General features: G+C 48.0%; 1 protein-coding gene across 5 annotated transcripts in view; it reads left to right on the forward strand.

The window, feature by feature from the left end:
* Positions 1-17201, forward strand: part of PDPK1 (3-phosphoinositide dependent protein kinase 1) — an 81371-nt gene that overhangs the window by 33266 nt on the left and 30904 nt on the right. For 3 of the 5 annotated variants that reach the window (XR_014235834.1, XM_082360706.1, XM_082360707.1), the window contains 5 exons: positions 3758-4024; positions 7014-7056; positions 7321-7458; positions 12497-12641; positions 13538-13635. The exons of 1 other annotated variant lie outside the window; for it this stretch is intronic. Coding sequence is in view for 3 of the 4 variants with exons in the window: in XM_082360706.1 (XP_082216832.1) it covers positions 3758-4024; positions 7014-7056; positions 7321-7458; positions 12497-12641; positions 13538-13635 (691 nt within the window). In the remaining variant the exon portion in view is untranslated. One more of the 5 variants, XM_082360709.1, reaches the window with a different exon arrangement.

A 17201-nucleotide genomic window follows, 5' to 3' on the forward strand; every position in this document is an offset into this window, starting at 1 on the left:
ATTTTTGTTTTTATTTCCATTTCTCTAGGAGGTGGGTCAAAAAGGATCTTGCTGTGATTTATGTCATAGAGTGTACTGCCTATGTTTTCCTCTAAGAATTTCGATAGTGTCTGGCCTTACATTTAGGTCTTTAATCCATTTTGAGTTTATTTTTGTGTATGGTGTTAGGGAGTGTTCTAATTTCATTCTTTTACATGTAGCTGTCCCGTTTTCCCAGCACCACTTATTGAAGAGGCTGTCTTTTCTCCATTGTATATTCTTGTCTCCTTTATCAAAGATAAGGTGACCACATGTGCGTGAGTTTATCTCTGGGCTTTCTATCCTGTTCCATTGATCTATATTTCTGTTTTTGTGCCAGTACCATACTGTCTTGATTACTGTAGCTTTGTAGTATAGTCTGAAGTCAGGGAGCCTGATTCCTCCAGCTCCGTTTTTCTTTCTCAAGATTGCTTTGGCTATTCGGGATCTTTTGTGTTTCCATACAAATTGTGAAATTTTTTGTTCTAGTTCTGTGAGAAATGCCATTGATAGTTTGGTAAGGATTGCATTGAATCTGTAGATTGCTTTGGGTAGTATAGTCATTTTCACAATGTTGATTTTTCCAATCCAAGGACATGATGTATCTCTCCATCTAGTTACTTGAGTTTTTTTGGTGTCTATCCTTTGTGCATTTCTTCGTTAAAAAAAGTCTTTAGGATTTACAGATTTGAATGAGATCTTATATATAAATTAATGGGGTCATATATGATATAGCTATTTTTATAACAGTTTATTGAGATATAATTCATATACCATACAATTCACCCATTTACAGTGTATTTCAGTGGCTTTTAGTGTATTCATGAGGTTGTATATCCCCATCCAATTCCAGGACATCCTCATCATTCCAAAAACAAACCCATTAGCAGTCACTCCCCATTCTCCCCTCCAGCCCCTGACAACCACTAATTTTTCTTCCTCTACAGATTTGCCTATTCTGGACATTTCATATAAATGGAATCATACAGTATGGGGCTTTTGTGTCTGGCCTTTTTCACATAGCATAATGTTTTGCATGTTCATTTGTTTTTTAGAATGTGTCAGTATTTCCTTTTTATGGCTGAATATTCAATTTATAGCTAGATTACATTTTGTTTATCCATTTATCCATTGATTGTCATTTGCGTTGTTTCCACCTTTTAGTTGTTATGTATAATGCTGCTATGAACATGCTTGTACAAGATTTGTGTGGACCTATGTTTTCATTTCTAGGAGTGGAATTGCAGGGTTATGTGATACCTGTTTCCTTTTGAGGAACTGTTGTAATGTAACGTGGTTGCACCATTTGACATTCCTACCACCAATATGACGGTTCCGATTTCTCTACGTCTTCATCAGCACTTGTTATTATCTTTTTGATTCTAGCCATTCTGGTATGTGTGAAATGGAATCCCATTGTGGCTTTGATTTGCATTTCCATAGTAACTAATGATGTTGAGCATCTTTTCATGTACTTATTGGCCATTTGTATGTCTTTTTTTGAGAAATGTTTATTCAGATTTGTTGCCTATTTTTTAACTGTGTGGTTTTTGTTTTTTTATAATTTAGTTGTAAGAGTTCTTTATATAGTCTGAATACAAGTCCCTTATCAGATATATGATTTGCAAATATTTTCTCCCTTAATTGGGTTGTCCTTTCACTTTGTTGGTGGTGCCTTTGAAGCACAAAAGTTTTTAAATTTTGATGAAGTCCCTTTGAACTGTTTTTTTCTTTTGTTCCTGTGCTTTCGGTTTCATATCTAAGAAACCATTGCCAAGATCATAAAGATTTACTCCTACATTTTCTTCTGAGAGTTTTCTAGTTTTATTTCTTACATGTAGATTTTTGATCCATTTGAGTTAAATTTTGTTGTGGGAAAGGCATCCAACTTCATTCTTCTGCATGTAGATATCCAGTTGTCCCAGCATCATTTGTTGAAAAGACTGTCCTTTCCCATTGAAGGGTCTTGGCACTCTTGTCAAAAATCGATTGGCCGTAGACATACGGGTTTATTCCTGGACTCTGTTCCAGTCCCCCATGTGTGTATCCTTATGCCAGTACCTCATTGTTTTCTTTCTTTCTTTCTTTCCTTTTCTTTCCTTTCCTTTCCTTTCCTCTTTATCTATCTTATCTATTTATGGCTGCGTTGGGTCTTCGTTGCTGCGTGGCCTTTCTCTAGTTGTGACAAGCAGGGGCTACTCTTCGTTGCTGTGTGCGGACTTCTCATTGCGGTGGCTTCTCTTGTTGCGGAGCACAGGCTCTAGGCACGTGGGCTTCAGTAGTTGTGGCGCGCAGGCTCAGTAGTTGCGGTGCACGGACTTAGTTGCTCTGTGGCATGTGGGATCTTCCCGGACCAGGGCTTGAACCCGTGTCCCCTGCATTGGCAAGCGGATTCTTAACCACTGTGCCGCCAGGGAAGACCTGCACTATCTTGATTATTATAGCTTTGTAATGAATTTGGAAATTAGGTAGTGTGAGTCCTCCAGTGTTCTTTTTTGAGATTGTTTGGCTATTCTGGGTTTCTTGAATTTCCATATGAATTTTAGGATCATCTTGTCGATTTCTGCAAGGAAGCCAGCTTCTTTTAATAGCGATTGCATTGAAAAAATTTAAAAACTTGTTAGGTTTTTGAATTTGTTTAAATAACTAAAAAACATAATTCTTTAATTTGTTTAGAGGTAAGTTTGGTGTGTAGTGAGCAGTTGGGCTCTAAATCAGTTATTTTTCAAATTGTTAAGCAGTTATTCCACTACTGTCTTTTTTTTTGAGCAGCTTATTTCTTATCAACTATATCTTTTATGTATAGTTGGCAATTCTTGGGCTCTTTTTTCCATTAAGTTATACTTCTGTGTTCCAGGATTGCTAGGTTAAAATTCTATTTAGTTGTGGGATATAGTTATTTATTTATTTGTTTGTTTGTTTATTTCTGCTTTGGATCTTCGTTGCCACGTGTGGGCTTTCTCTAGTTGTGGTGAGCGGGGGCTACTCTTCGTTGTGGTACGCGGGCTTGTCATTGCAGTGGCTTCTCTTGTTGTGGAGCATGGGCTCTAGGTGTGTGGGCTTCAGTAGTTGTGGCTCGCCTGCTCTGTAGTTGCTGCTCACAGGCTCTAGAGCGCAGACTCAGTAGTTGTGGCGCACGGGCTTAGTTGCTCCGTGGCATATGGGATCTTCTCGGACCAGGGATCTAACCCGTGTCCCCTGCATTGGCAGGCAGATTCTTAACCATTGCGCCACCAGGGAAGTCTGGGATACAGTCTTAAGCTAGTCTGTTTGTTCAAACCCTGAGTGCCTTCTGTGTGTCTAGCCTTATATTAAATGTGAGTGGGTGAGCAGGGGAGGGGTTCTGGGATGGGAGACACCGTGGTCACAGGGTTGGACCAGCTTTCTCTGTGGACAGGGCCACAGATGATGTTTAGGCCAGGCAGTGTGATGGGAAGGCCAGCTGGCCATGGCTGGGTGGGGGTGGGGGAGGTGTTGGAGAATTACGCAGTGCTGAGGGAGAGGGTGAGGGCAGGTAGGTTCTGGGTGGTGGGGTCCGTGGGCACGCAGGACAGGGCAGGGTGGGATTTGAGCGGGGAAGGGACTTGAGAGAGGAGGGCAGTGGCCCAAACTGCATGGCAGAACATCAGATGGCCTGCCCTGTGCTTGGTGGTGTTTCAACAATGTCAACACTTTAGTTTATACGTTTAGGAAGGGTGAGCCACTTTGAATCTTACCTCTTTTTTCCTGTGCCCACCAGTATGACACCGTTCCTATTCAGTCCAGCGTGGTATTATGTTCCTGCCCGTCCCCATCAATGGTGAGGACCCAGACTGAGTCCAGCACGGCCCCTGGCGTTCCCAGCTGTGGTAGCAGGCAGGGCCCCACCATGGACAGCACCGCGGCCGAATCCCGGCCAAGTGCCAACTCGCTGCAACACGCCACACAGCCGCCACCACAGCCTCGGAAGAAACGGCCAGAAGACTTTAAATTTGGGAAAATTCTTGGTGAAGGCTCTTTTTCAACAGTGAGTATAAGCTGCTGCTGTTTATCGAATGAGGGTGTTTTCCTTGGGAATACTGGCCTTCCTCGGGACTTGGAGCTGGCGGACTAAGACACCACAGTGGTGTTCTACCCCAGAGGAGGGTCTCAAACCCTTGGGGATTCCTCTCCTGTTGTGAAGGTGACTTGGGGCTGGCTACCACCAGGCAGATCATGTGGTTTAAATATCTAGCTCATGATTTTGTAGGGGAAAGCTTTAAAAGGCATTTCATGATCTTATTTTTAATTTTCTCAAAAAATGCAGTTAGATTGTATTCTAACCAGGCGTCAGCAAGTTACATTTCATATCATTGTGTCCTGTTAGCAAGGCCCTGGGAAGCTTTCCTGTTCCTTAGAGTAAACATTAGTGTTGGTGTATCTCTTCATAGTTTTGGGTAAACATTTAACGACCTTTGTTATTTCTCTGTTATTTTTAAAATATAAAACAGTACACCATTGACATTTGCTAGCTTCCAGATTTTTGTGTCCTCAGTTTCATGGACAGAATTACTATCACAGCACTGTCACGTCACACTCAGGGTAATTCTTTTTGTTACCTGAGAGAGTTTTACCTATCTTGTGGTATTTTTCCTCTTAAAGCAAAGATATGAAGGTTCAGAGCTGCCCTTTGCTGAGTTGGAGGCCTCATGTGGCTATGGCTGGGCCAGAGGCTTGCTGCAGGCTCGGGAAGGCCAGAGCCCCTGTCCCCTGGCCAGGGCGCGCAGTCTTAGTCCGTGCCTTCAGAAGAGACAGATCCTTGCCGCCGTGGTCTCTGAGCTGGGCCCAGCATGAGCTGCAGCTCCTCACGCCAGCAGGGTTCCTGAATAATGAGACTTTCTTGCCTGGCCTTTGTGAAGAAACCTCGTGTGAAATTTGTTTTCCTTTTCTTTTTTTCCATTTATGAAATATTTCAAAATACAAAGAACATGACATACTGGGGCTCACCCATGTTCCCAACATCATTTTAAGTGTTAACTTTTGCTCCTTTTACATTTTTAATTTAGATTTTTTTATTGGCAGTTTTTAAGTTAATGAAAGAATTGGGCCCTCATGATAAAAACCTTCAACTTTGAGGATAATCCCCAGTAGGTCTGGTACTCACAGGTCCTTTCAGAAAGAAAAAACTATTTTGAAAAGAATCTGGGGTGTTCTGCACAGTTACTTACACGAGTCCAGTAAAAGAAGAAGTGTTCTCTCTCCTTTTCTCAGCTGTACTTCATTGAACATTTATATTGACTGGAATATGAGGATGTATTTATGAAATTCCCCTGTGTCCCTGGGTTTCTACCGTGGGTAAAAGTAGGTGCCATCTGTTCTGGGTGACAGACTCCTGATGTAGAAAAGCCCCAGCTGAGATTCTTGTCATCCCTGTGCCAGGGTGGTGCCCAGGAAAGTGCTGTGAGTCTGGAGCCTCCTTTCTGGTACTGTTTGGAATCCTGCAGCCTTGGGTCTCAAATTATATGTGCTACCCTCAGTTCCTTCTCACCATTCCTGAAATAGAGACAACTTAAAATGAGGTTTCCAGGGGAGGCAGCTCCCAGGCTGGATCCCCAGGCAGGACCTTCATGTGATGGAGCCTGCGCTGGAGAGGGGGAAGCCTGGTCCACTGCCGCCAGCTACCTGAGGGTGATCCTGACGTCTCCTGCCCCTGCAGTTGGCCCGGGCCGTGTGGAGGGACATAAGGAAACTGCATAGAATATGCAGAGTTCACACAACAAAAAGATGACATAAATATCTTCTTCAGATAGGATTCCATTAAATATTAGTACTCAGTGTTTTTCTTCCTTTTTCCTACTTACGTAGCTAGTGCATGCTGCTGTGAAGAAATTTAGCGTTACATCGGTACATAACCTAGAGAAGGCCAGCCCTTCCCCAGCCCACTCTCCTGGACTCACCAGCGCCTGAGAACAGTCCACACAGGTTCCTTCCTCCACAGAGATCTTTAAGATCTTTCCACTTGAACACATATAATCCGACCTTGTTCTTCTTAAAAACTGCAGGGTTACACACAGTGCTTTTCCAGGGTCACTTCTGATGAACTTGGTGAAGAATTCCCTAACGGGATATAACTTACAACCAGGAGCCTCCAGAGGTCTTCCCGGAGGCTCTGGTATTTCCCGGGAGTCAGCAGGTTTTCATCTGCTCTCTGGTCCTCGGCTGTTTCCTGTAGGTGTCTCAGGAGAGGAATTTGCACCAGCTGGCGGTGGTGGGGACCACCCCAGCTCACTGCCAGACTGGGCTCATCAGGCATTTGGAAGTCGTTACTCAGGTTGTGCCCGGGGTGTGTTCGTGTAGAAAGTTCTTTTCAGTGTGTGTGAGGCCCCACTGGTGCTCTGTCCCCGAAGTCGAGTGTAAGACCGGGCTGTGCTGTGGAGAGGGCACAGGGGGTGGGGGGCGGGTGTATGTGTGTGACTGCACGCTGGAGGGAGGTGCTGTCTGCCGGCCGCGGTTCCTGTGCCCTCAGTAGCAGGGATGGGATTTACAGCATCTGAGAGTGGCATCAAGTGAAATGCAACTATTATTTGTAAAAGCCCAAATTCAGGGTGGCCTTTTGCAATGAACATGTACTGGGGACCTATCCATAGAGTTATTTTCTGAAGAAATTCCCAGTACCCACCTTGTGGAGATATTATTTGCTGCTTCTTCCTACTGTTTGTGTGAGGGTTATGCTGGTCGTAAGATGTTCCTGAATATATATTTCACTGCATGAGGGGGGACTGTTGGCATCTGATGAGGAACCTTCTGGAAACATTTGAGAGATACATGTGTTTCCTTTAACTATTAGAACACATTAACTTAGTCATTGACACTCAGCTATGTTTGTTAGCACAGGACCAAAAATATTTAAAATGTAATTTCGTGGTGGGGGCGGGGTAGCCTGTGTGGTTGGTTGCAGGGTGACTTGTGAGACTCAGTGCCCTGGTTACATTGGGTGTTTTTTTCTCTTCTTTTTCCCCCTTTTCTTCCCAAACCAGGTTGTCCTGGCCCGAGAACTGGCAACCTCAAGGGAATATGCTAGTAAGTAACTAACTCCAGCGAGCTAGGATGCTCCAGTGTCTAGGATGCAGGAACAGCGCACCTCTGGGTACGCGGCCACCTGGCTGCCCAGCCCCTGGAGGTTTCTGTGCTGATTTCAGGGGACAGGACACTGTTGGTCTTAGAGATCATAAATCTGGTGGGTGTGTTTTGTGAAAAACTTTAATTTTTATCTGTTACTTTATGAGTTGTGTCTTTAGTGTTTTCTTACCATTTCCAATTGTAGTAACTTGCTTCTCTCTTAAGTTAAAATTCTAGAGAAACGTCACATTATCAAAGAGAACAAAGTCCCGTATGTAACCAGAGAGAGAGACGTGATGTCGCGGCTGGATCACCCCTTCTTTGTTAAACTTTACTTCACATTTCAGGATGATGAAAAGCTCTGTATCCTTTGAACAGTCAAAGCCTTCTGATATCACGCCAGTGACCCCTTATCGTTTTGGAACCATGACCCCGTTTTTGTTTTCACAAGTAGCCCCTTCCCTGGAAGGGAAAAGGGTAGCTTATTCTAAATACAGACGAATTCACATCACTTTGCTTTGGGACCCCCTGGGATTGCTGACATTCACTGAAGTAGAACATTACTTCAAGGGAGATCATCACAGTCATATTTGAGGTTTTTTGTTGGTAAGCTTCGTATCTAAAGGATCGTTATTTTAATGCTGTTCTTGCTAGACATTTATTTAAAGGCATGCCCTCATTCCTTTTTAATCAGCATCCTTGGAGTATCTGTCAGGTGTCAAATCCAGTGCTCAAAGCAGGGAAGTGAGAGAGAGGAAGAAGGATCTTGGGCATCCGGGGCTCCCGGGAGGTGGGCACCTTTCTGCCCTCTTTGGCCCTGGGTTGTGGGGTTTGGTTGGAAGGAACATCTTTCTCAGGCTCAGCTGCCAGGTAGAAAGTCTAGGGAGTGACCCACAGGAGCCCAACCCTTTCTTTCTGTATCCAGGACTTGTCCTCCCAAATACAGCCCCTCCCCAGGGCCCTCCAGCCTCCCCCACTCCCGCCCCTATGGATGTCTCTCTGATCATCCAGTGCCTGGCTTTCCAGGGCTGTGCACACTGCTTCTCCAGCTGCTTCTCCTGCAGGGACGTCACACCCTGCTGATTCTTTGTTTTATTTCAGGGCATCTCATGTTCCCTGACTTCTCCTCTAATCCCTGGAGCACTTTTTTTCTTTCTTCTTTGCTCAGGGTTCAAGGAGACAGGGCACCGTGGCAGTCAGGGTGGGCCATATCTGTGTCGCGTCAGCTTGTCTCTGGGCCATTCATCATACAGCCAGGCCCGCCAGGTCTCCTCACTCCCCAGCCCCTCTCCTGCAGTTGTTCTTCCAAACCGGGACTCCCTCAGCCCCCGTTTGCCCAGAGACTCTGTCTTCAATCCCAGCAGCTGCTCTTAGCTTCTTCTCGACGAGGGAGGTCGAGCTGCCAAATGGAGTTGAGAGCTTGTTCAAGTGTAAACCTCAGTCTGTGCATCTGTTCTTTTCCTCCTGCCCTTAGGTCTCCAGAGCCCCTTCCCCTCACCCCACCACCTGCAAAGCTTGGCTTCCCCATCCCACCTGTGGGTGGGGGCCTGATCTTAATCCCCTTCCCTCCCCCTCTCTCCTCTCTCCACACATATTCTTCTGGGTTAAAACTTTGCTCGATCCTGTTTCCCCTTTAACACCATTTTCTGGCTCCTTCAACTGTCAGCTGAATGTTTCCTTTTGTTTATTGAGAAGTCCTGGTTGAGTGCCAGGTGATGGGAACATGCTGGTAAATGAGGTGAAGGCTCTGCGCTCATGGGGCTTGCATTTCTGCACAGGAGTTAGATATACACAGGTGATTAATGGCTGTGTGATAGACACTGAGGGAACAAGAGTAGTAAGGCCAGGTAGGAGTTGGTCGGTGGAGAGTTGGATCAGCTGTTTTAACTTGGTGGTCTGAGGAGACGACGTCAGCACGAGGCCTGGGCAGAGCAGGGGCAGGTGTGCGTATGTGTGGGGGGTACAAAAAGGCTGGGCAGGGGTCAGCTCCTTGGGCCTCGGAGTCCCGGCAAGAATTTTGGATTTTCTTCTAAGTGTGGCACAGAGTCCAGGAGGAGGGTCTGGAGCAGGGTAGCTGTTTGCTCTCACTCGGGCTGCTGCTGCAGGGAAGGCTCTTATAAGTGAGCTGGGAGGATGGAGTCAAGCTGGCTTGTGGGTGTGGGGCCTCAGAGCTGGGTGCACAATGGTCCTGTAATTGATGCATCCGTTGATCCTTGCTACTTGAGGCCTGAGTGGGCTACTGGGTGGCTGCCTGCAGAGCCTGAGGAGTCAGGTTGGTGTGCAGATTGGTGGGGGGTGGGCTGGGGTGTCGGTGGGCCGGAGGGTGCCCAGCAGGGAAGAGTTCCAATGAGTGGAGAGAACAGAGTTCCAGGGGCCATGGACCAGATGGTTTCCGGTGGAGGGTGCTGGCTGCCCTGCCAGATAGTGCCAAGTGGTCAAGTAGCTGGGCCCTGGCCTGACCTGTGGATTGCTTCCCATGCAAAGTGTTGTTGAGAGTGGCAGTCTGGGGGTGGGGCGGAGGGCTCAATCGAGAGAGAGGCAAGGAAAGGCAAACAGAGTGGGTTTTTCCCAGTGGTTTCACCGTAAAGGGGAGCAGTAAAGTGGTCTAGTAGCCAAGAGCATGTGGAGCAGGGAGGGGGGTTCCTTGTTGGTTTGTTTTAGGTCTTTTAAAGTGTTTGCCTCTCCACCTGGCTTCAGCATCACCCCATGTCCCCGTCTGCTGTCACTGCTCATGCAGCAGCCATCAGTGACCTATCTGTTCTGTATCTCACCTCTGAGGCCACCTAGACCTCTTGCTCCTTGTGCTCCATGGCACCCATGTGATTGTGCTTCTCTTTGAGCCTGTGGGGCTCTCTGGCTGCCAGATTTCCTGGAGTCCCAGGCCTGGGCTTCCTACGGGGCCTGGGGAGAATAAGTCTTGTTGGTTGGGAGGCTCCAGCAGGTGACACACACTTGACTTCGTCTTCTCCCAAGGTCATGTTCAGTAGGATCAGGCACTCAGAGGCTAGATGAGTGAGCTCGCTGTCTGATTTCAGACGGGATTGGCCAGAGTAATGCAGGTGGAGGGGACTCTAGGTCTCTATCCAATGGTGTCTGTTGCTTTTGACATTTTAAGACAAATTTGAAAGCCTGTGGAGATTGCAAGGGCTCACTTACCTCTGACAGGAGCGAGACCTGGGGACTTCCGCTCCACTGAAAATCCTTTGTAGTATACAGTGTGTTGAAAGATAAAGAAAAGGAAACACTCTGCCTGAATAAAAGCCCCAGTGTGCACACTGTCCTCCTTTTAGCCATAATTTACACATTGGGGAGAGAGGGGAGCAGCTCCTCCAGCGACTACAGGGCTAATCACACTCTCAGGACAGGTGAGGCAGAGCCTGGTGACACCCCTGCAGCAGACTGAAAACAGGCAGGTAGATCCGTGAGGGGCCTCCTGGGCACTGGCAGCCTCTTTGCCCTCTGGAGGTACAGTTTGACCAGACTCAATCCCTGCTCCCCAGAGAGGGCTGAGCTCAGAGAAGCCCTCCCTCCCTCCTTAGGTGCAATGCAGGGCTGGGCACCGCAGCCAGCCAGCCAGGGTGCCTTTCCCTCCAGCAGGGATGAAGGCTGAGGGGTTTCAGAGGCTGTTGCTCTGCTAACCTGCGTTCTTCCTCCACCTCCCACCTGCCTGTCCTTGTGTGTCCTCTCTTGCAGCTTGGGGACAGGAACAGCACACTAGACCTCAGGAAGCTGGGCTCCAGTCCTGTCCCTCCTTGGCTTTGTGACCTTGAGTCAGTTGCTTAACCTCTCTGGGCTGGGTTCCTCTGCAAAGCGCAGGCGTTGGGCTCAGCAGGCTCTCAGGCTCTGCCACAGGCCTGATCTGTGCTCATTGTCCCAGGAATTCACTCGCTCCCTGTGAGAGAGCAGCCTCCTCTCACTGCCCTGGGGCCTTAGCTGTGCTGAGCGAGGTAGAAATGTTCTAGGGTGTGAAATGGACCACTGAGGTCTGAAAGAGTGTTTCTGGGGAATGAGGAATGTGTGTGGTCAGAGAGAACACGGGCTTGGAGCCATGATCCTCGACATGTCATGTTCAAAACCTGTCGGTCACTTAGCGCCACAGCCGAGCAGAGAACTAGAAGTGTCCCTTACACAGGAAACAGGAACTCAGGGAGTGGTCAGATAAGGGACAAAACCTGTGAAGCCAGAAGAGGCCCTGTGGCCATGGCCGAGCCTCTCACGTGGGCTGCTGGTTTCTGGGAGACTGTGCTCCTGAGTGGGGAGGCTCTGCGGCCGGTCCAGGTCCAGGCGGGGCCCCTGCTTGGGGTTGGGTGGGCCAGAGTCTGCAGGCTGCTGGTGAGGAGGCCACGGATACCAGCCTTCCCCGAGGAGGGATCAGAGCAAGGAGAGGAGGGAAGGGGCCCTGGCAGAGACCCTTTGCCTTCCCTAGAAGTAAGGTTGGTTTTGGGCTTCAGCTTCCTGTTAAACGTTGTTCTAGTTGGAAGGGCTTGGGAGGCCACAGGTGGGGCTCGATCACAGGCAGGTTCGAGCAGCTTCAGTTGGTGGCCTCTTCCCTCCTGGGCCGCAGCTTCAGGCATCTTCTTTGGTGGGAGATGGCAAGTGCCTTGGCAAACAGAAGCCAGATGGGACACCTTGAGCACAGGTCACCCCTTACCCCCTCGGAGCCGATGCTCAGGGCGGGTGAGGACTTGGGTCACCCTGTCCTTGGCTGCCAGGGAGTGGCGGAGTACCTGTAGATTTCCATTAAGAGGTGCATATGTTCGGTGCTTCCAGGAGGAAGCAGTTATATGGGATCCATTTATAGTTTCTCCTCTTAGAAAAAGGGAGAACAGAAGTAAAACAAATTACACTGCAGTGGTGTCTGAGGGAAAGATGACTGTGTTGCTCGAGTCTCTCCCCAGTGGGGGCCCAATAAATAGATTGAGTTTATCTATTAATGGCATTTCTCTTACAAAACTTGTCACTTTATACTTGGGAAGGAGCATTCATTTGAGGAACCTTGACGTGAATGGACTCAGCACGGCATGTGGCGTGTGGTTGGTGCAGGTTGGAGGCTGTGTGCTGATGGGGGCGTTGGGGCCACAGGCCCTGACCGCCATCTCTAGCGGCTTCCCTTCACTGAGCCCACAGGTGTCTTCTGGGGATGGGGGGTCCAGAAGGGGCAGTTGGCCTGAGAGGCACGTGTTTTTGTGTTGTTGGTGAGAAACTCACTCTGGGACCCTGTCCTGGAGCCAGGGATTCCCTGCAGACCCAGTGCTTGCGGTAGGGTCTGGCTGGAAGAGGGGCAGCTGTCTCGGGCCACAGGTACCTTCAGTTTTAATTAATTTAAAAAATTGCTACTGGGCTGTTAAGGTCAGTTTAAAAGAAAGATTTTTGCTCTCTTCCTTAACTATTCAATGTTTAGACTTTGGCCTTAGTTATGCCAAAAATGGAGAACTACTTAAATACATTCGGAAAATTGGTTCGTTCGATGAGACATGCACCCGATTTTACACAGCTGAGATGGTGTCTGCCCTAGAGTACTTGCATGGCAAGGGCATCATTCACAGGTACCAAGCCAGGGGGCTGCAGGCTTTGCTCCCCAGGCCTGGGGGTCAGCTCTGGTCTCTTTTATGGAGGGTGGGATGCCTCATTGTGAGAATTAAGAAGAGTTCACATTACTCTGATGTTGAGAGACTGTGGACCTTTAATATCAGATGAAATTGGTCAGATGTCTTTTTTGCCAGACTAACGATTCTCTTAGCCACGTTGACTGGTGCTTTTATTTTGTCAGTTGTAGATTCTGTGTGTACTTACCATTTTCCATGATTTTCCGATAAAGTCAAATTGAAAGTGTTCATTTAAGCTTTTTTTTTCTTACTGATTTTTTTTTTTTTTGGTGGTGGTAAAATACCCATAATGTAAAATTTACCGGGAATTCCCTGGTGGTCCAGTGGTTAGGACTCCGAGCTTCCACTGCAAGGGGCATGGGTTCGATCCCTGGTCGGAACTAAGATCCTGCCAAGCTGCGCGGTGCAGACAAAAAAAAAAAAGAAAAAAGCCTAAAATAAAATAAAATTTACCATTTAACCATTTTCTCCCTCCCAGTTTTATTGAGAAATAGTTGACATATATATATATAAATTTAAGGTGTACGTTTATTGCGTAATGATACCACAGAAGGTTTAAAGGCGCTTTATAGGTTAGGCATGATAGATTGTACTTCAATTAAAAGTTTATTGAAATGGTAGATGCAGTTATGAAATGATGTAATTTGAATGTCCTCATTATATGCAGTTGATATTTATTTGTTCAGTGCTAACCTCAGACTTGCATTCTTGGTTGTTAGTCTGTAAAGATTATAGGTATTAATCAGTTCATTTTGGTTTTAGCAAAATTTAGAGTTTGTAATAATGTTACTGTTTTAAATATTTCATCTCAAACGTAAAAAAATCTGCTTTCACAGGGACCTGAAACCAGAAAATATTTTGTTAAATGAAGATATGCACATCCAGATCACAGATTTTGGAACAGCAAAAGTATTATCCCCAGAGAGTAAACAAGGTGTGTGTTTTATTTCTAGTAGATCCCTGCTCAGTGCTTAAGTCAAAACCAACTTCTTAGAAACAGGTTGAATTGCTTTATGCTCATCATTAATGACAGTTGTTTGTAGTACCTTTGTTATTATAAAATGGATGCTTGAGTTTTCACAGGGGAAGCCTCTGCCTTTGGGCAGCTTTAGCTGAGGGTCTGGGTGGTGTGTGCCTGGTCTGGTGGGTGCAGGGAGGGGCTTCTCAGGCTGCCCGTGGTTGGTCCTCCTGGCCTCAAGTGGTAGTAGGTCACCAGGCGCTTTCTGCATGTTGTCATAGGCCCTCAGATGCCCACTGTGGCTCACCCTCCCTAGTCATCTTCCTAGAAGATGCTGGGGTGCCACATTTGTTCCTGGTCTCCCATGCAGGGGTGCGAGGTCAGTGTGGTCAGCTCCCAGCTCTTCCTGTTGGCACTGTGGTTTCTCTGGGGTTGGGGGGTGGTATGCGCGCCCTCATGCGCGCGCACGCACACGCACGCGCGCGCACGCGCACACGCGCGCACACACGCGCACACGCGCGCGCGCGCGCGCGCGCGCACACACACACGCGCGCACACACGCGCGCGCGCGCACACACACACACACACACACACACACACACACACACACACACACACACACACACACACACACACACACACACACACACACACACACACACACACACACACACACACACACACACACACACACACACACACACACACACACACACACACACACACACACACACACACACACACACACACACACACCCCCTGACCTTGTATCCCAGTGCCCACTGTCTGCCTGTCTCCTGTGCGCAGCTGCCAGGGGTGGTGGCCCAGGCACGCTGATTATAGTGAGGTTCTATAAGATCAGTTGGGGGCTGGTTTTTTTCTGCTGGTCAAGTGCATGTTAATCATTGCAGACCCATCTAACCACTGTTCCTCTAGGGTATTTCCTAGCCGGATTATGTACTGTGACAGTTGCTGGCAGTCCACCTGGGTCAGAAGAGAGCCCTGGGTATCTTAGCTACCCAGGGGCATCTCGGCCATGGTGGGGGTGGGGACATCTTGCTGTCCTTCTGGTGTTTGTTGAATGGAAATCATAAACTCCGAGGGTAAAAAAAATGGCAGTTTAACTCCTGAAAACTGTGTTTAAGTATTGGGGTAGAGAGAAGATAAAGCCCTTTATGGTGAGGGTTGGGGGAAACTCAAAGCCCCTGTGTGAGTTAATAAGTGACCTTGAAAATGAAACTTGGGTGTAGGGACAGGTGTGACTGTCAGAGCTACCCTGACCTGGGAGGCTGCTGCAGGGACCTCCACTCAGGGCATGTGCTTCTCTGCCGGGCTTGTGGGTACCCCTGAAAGAAGGACCTTGATGGAGAGCCCTGGGGGGACGGACATGCTAGGGGAGGGTAGAGAGTTTGTTGGTGGAAGAAAGATTCAGACAGAAGCATCCACTTCGCTGCAGCTGCTCTCGCGTGGAAAAGGGGAGCTGTGAGCGCAGGGCAGTGGTGGAGAGGAGCTGAGCCCCTCCGAAGAGCCCTCTAGCTCAGCTGCGCTGGCCTGCTCTGCCTCAGGCTTGAACTGAGGCCTGTTTCACAGCAGCTGCGGGGCTAACACCTGGGGTTTTGCTCCTCCCGGGCACGGTGGGCAGAGTCTTGACTCTGTGCTGCTGGAAGGGCCTGGCTGGGCCTCCATGGGTTCCCTTCAGCAGGGTACGTGATCTTTCCTTTCCAGGCCTTTTCCCAGCCCTGTGTTTTCAAACTGAGGGTTCTTGTCAAGTCTGTCAGTGCTTTCATCTGTGCACAGACACTCTTTGAGTCACAAGACGGCATCTTGAATTCGGGAACTTTTCTGAGAATCTTAAAGCACCACCCTTTTGTGTTTGAAACAAAACTTGCAGTCAAGGCAGATGCTCTTACTTCTCAATGAGGCTTAGTCCTGGCGACGCTTACCTACCTTTGTATTGCACTTCCCACCCAGGCCTCCTGCCTGGAGATGCACTTCCCAACCCCCAGGAAGTCCTCCTGGCACCTGTGACATGCCCCAAACCTTGATCTATTTGACTCATTCCTATTGTATAGTAACATTTTGTTGGCAAGTAATCATGTTTTGATAGACATGGTATAACTCGTAACCTAAGCAACGTCCATGACAGAGGTGAACCAAACAGGAACCTGAATGTTCTTGCCCAGCCATCGCCTGCCAGTCAGCCATGGGAGTCACCCGCTCAGAGTCTGCTTGGTCCTTTTTTTCTTCACTTAGATTTCCTTCAGATCTGATATTTGGCACAGGCTCGTCCTACTGCCATGTAGCCATTAAAAAAATGTAAGAACTTAAATGCATTGGTGAAATAGTGAAATAAACCTGATTTTTAAAATCTTTCTGGAAGCAGGAGGCTAAAAAGTCCTTAACATTGTAAACCAGGCAGAACTATCGATACTTATATATACACAGTTGAGTTGGCTTTTTTTTTTTTTCTTCTTAGAGGAAATGTAGAAAACATGTATAATTACGTGAATGAATAATTTTGGTGACATACTCTCATTTTCTGTTTGACGTAGTTTAGAATCTTAGAGTTTATTCCTGCATTAGCTTTTTTTTTTTAACATCTTTATTGGAGTATAATTGCTTTACATTGTTGTGTTAGTTGCTGCTGTATAACAAAGTGAATCAACTAAAATATATGGAACGCTTCATGAATTTGCTTGTCATCCTTGCGCAGGGGCCATGCTAATCTTCTCTGTATTGTTCCAATTTTGGTATATGTGCTGCCGAAGCGAGCACCTGCATTAGCTTTATAAACTTTTGTACAGAGATGGTTTCCTCAAAACATCTTAAAGCTTCCAGAAGGGAACTCTTCGTGGGAGCGAGGCCCAGGTTCCTTAGCTGTGCAGTGAGCATGTTTCGCCCTCCACCTCGTGAGAGACAAGCTGTCTGTCTTCACAGACCTCCATCCAAGTGGGTGGCTCCTAGGAGGGGGTGAGCCCCGCATCCCTCTCTTACTGCTGCCTGTCGGGTCCCGGGAGTGACCCCCGTGCTGTGAGGGTGGGTGGGCACATGGGTCGATGAGGCCTTTCTGGCACAGAGGACTTAGGCCTTCTAACCTTGGGGTTAGAACCTTAGGGGTCCCACAAAGCTTTACACTGAGGGCGGCTTAATTACATGGAGTCAGCCCCTCATCTGTGGCCGTGTGCCTGGCCGTGGCCCTCTTTGCAAGAAGCTTGGGGAGTTCAGGGTGCCCTGGAGGTTGAGACTTGAGGTTTGTGTCTGGAGGCCTGTCCTGAGCTGTGCAGGCCTTTCTGGTACAGTTGGGCGTGGAGACTCCTCTCACCACACACGGGGGTGCAGGGGGGGGCGGCAGGTGTGGGGACTGCTGGAGAGGGGATGCAGCAGGGAAGCCTCAGAGCCAGCATCACTGTCACTGCACCTGTACCTGTGCAGTGCCCCTCTGTGGACAGCCTTTGTCCAGACCCTCAGACCAGCGTTGACCCCCATCCTGCTGTGCTGTGGGCTGGAGACCCTCTCACAGCCTCTGCCCTGCCGCCACTCTA

Source organism: Balaenoptera borealis (assembly GCF_965194805.1).
Source record: "Balaenoptera borealis genome assembly, chromosome: 16".
In the NCBI taxonomy this organism is placed as follows: domain Eukaryota; kingdom Metazoa; phylum Chordata; class Mammalia; order Artiodactyla; family Balaenopteridae; genus Balaenoptera; species Balaenoptera borealis.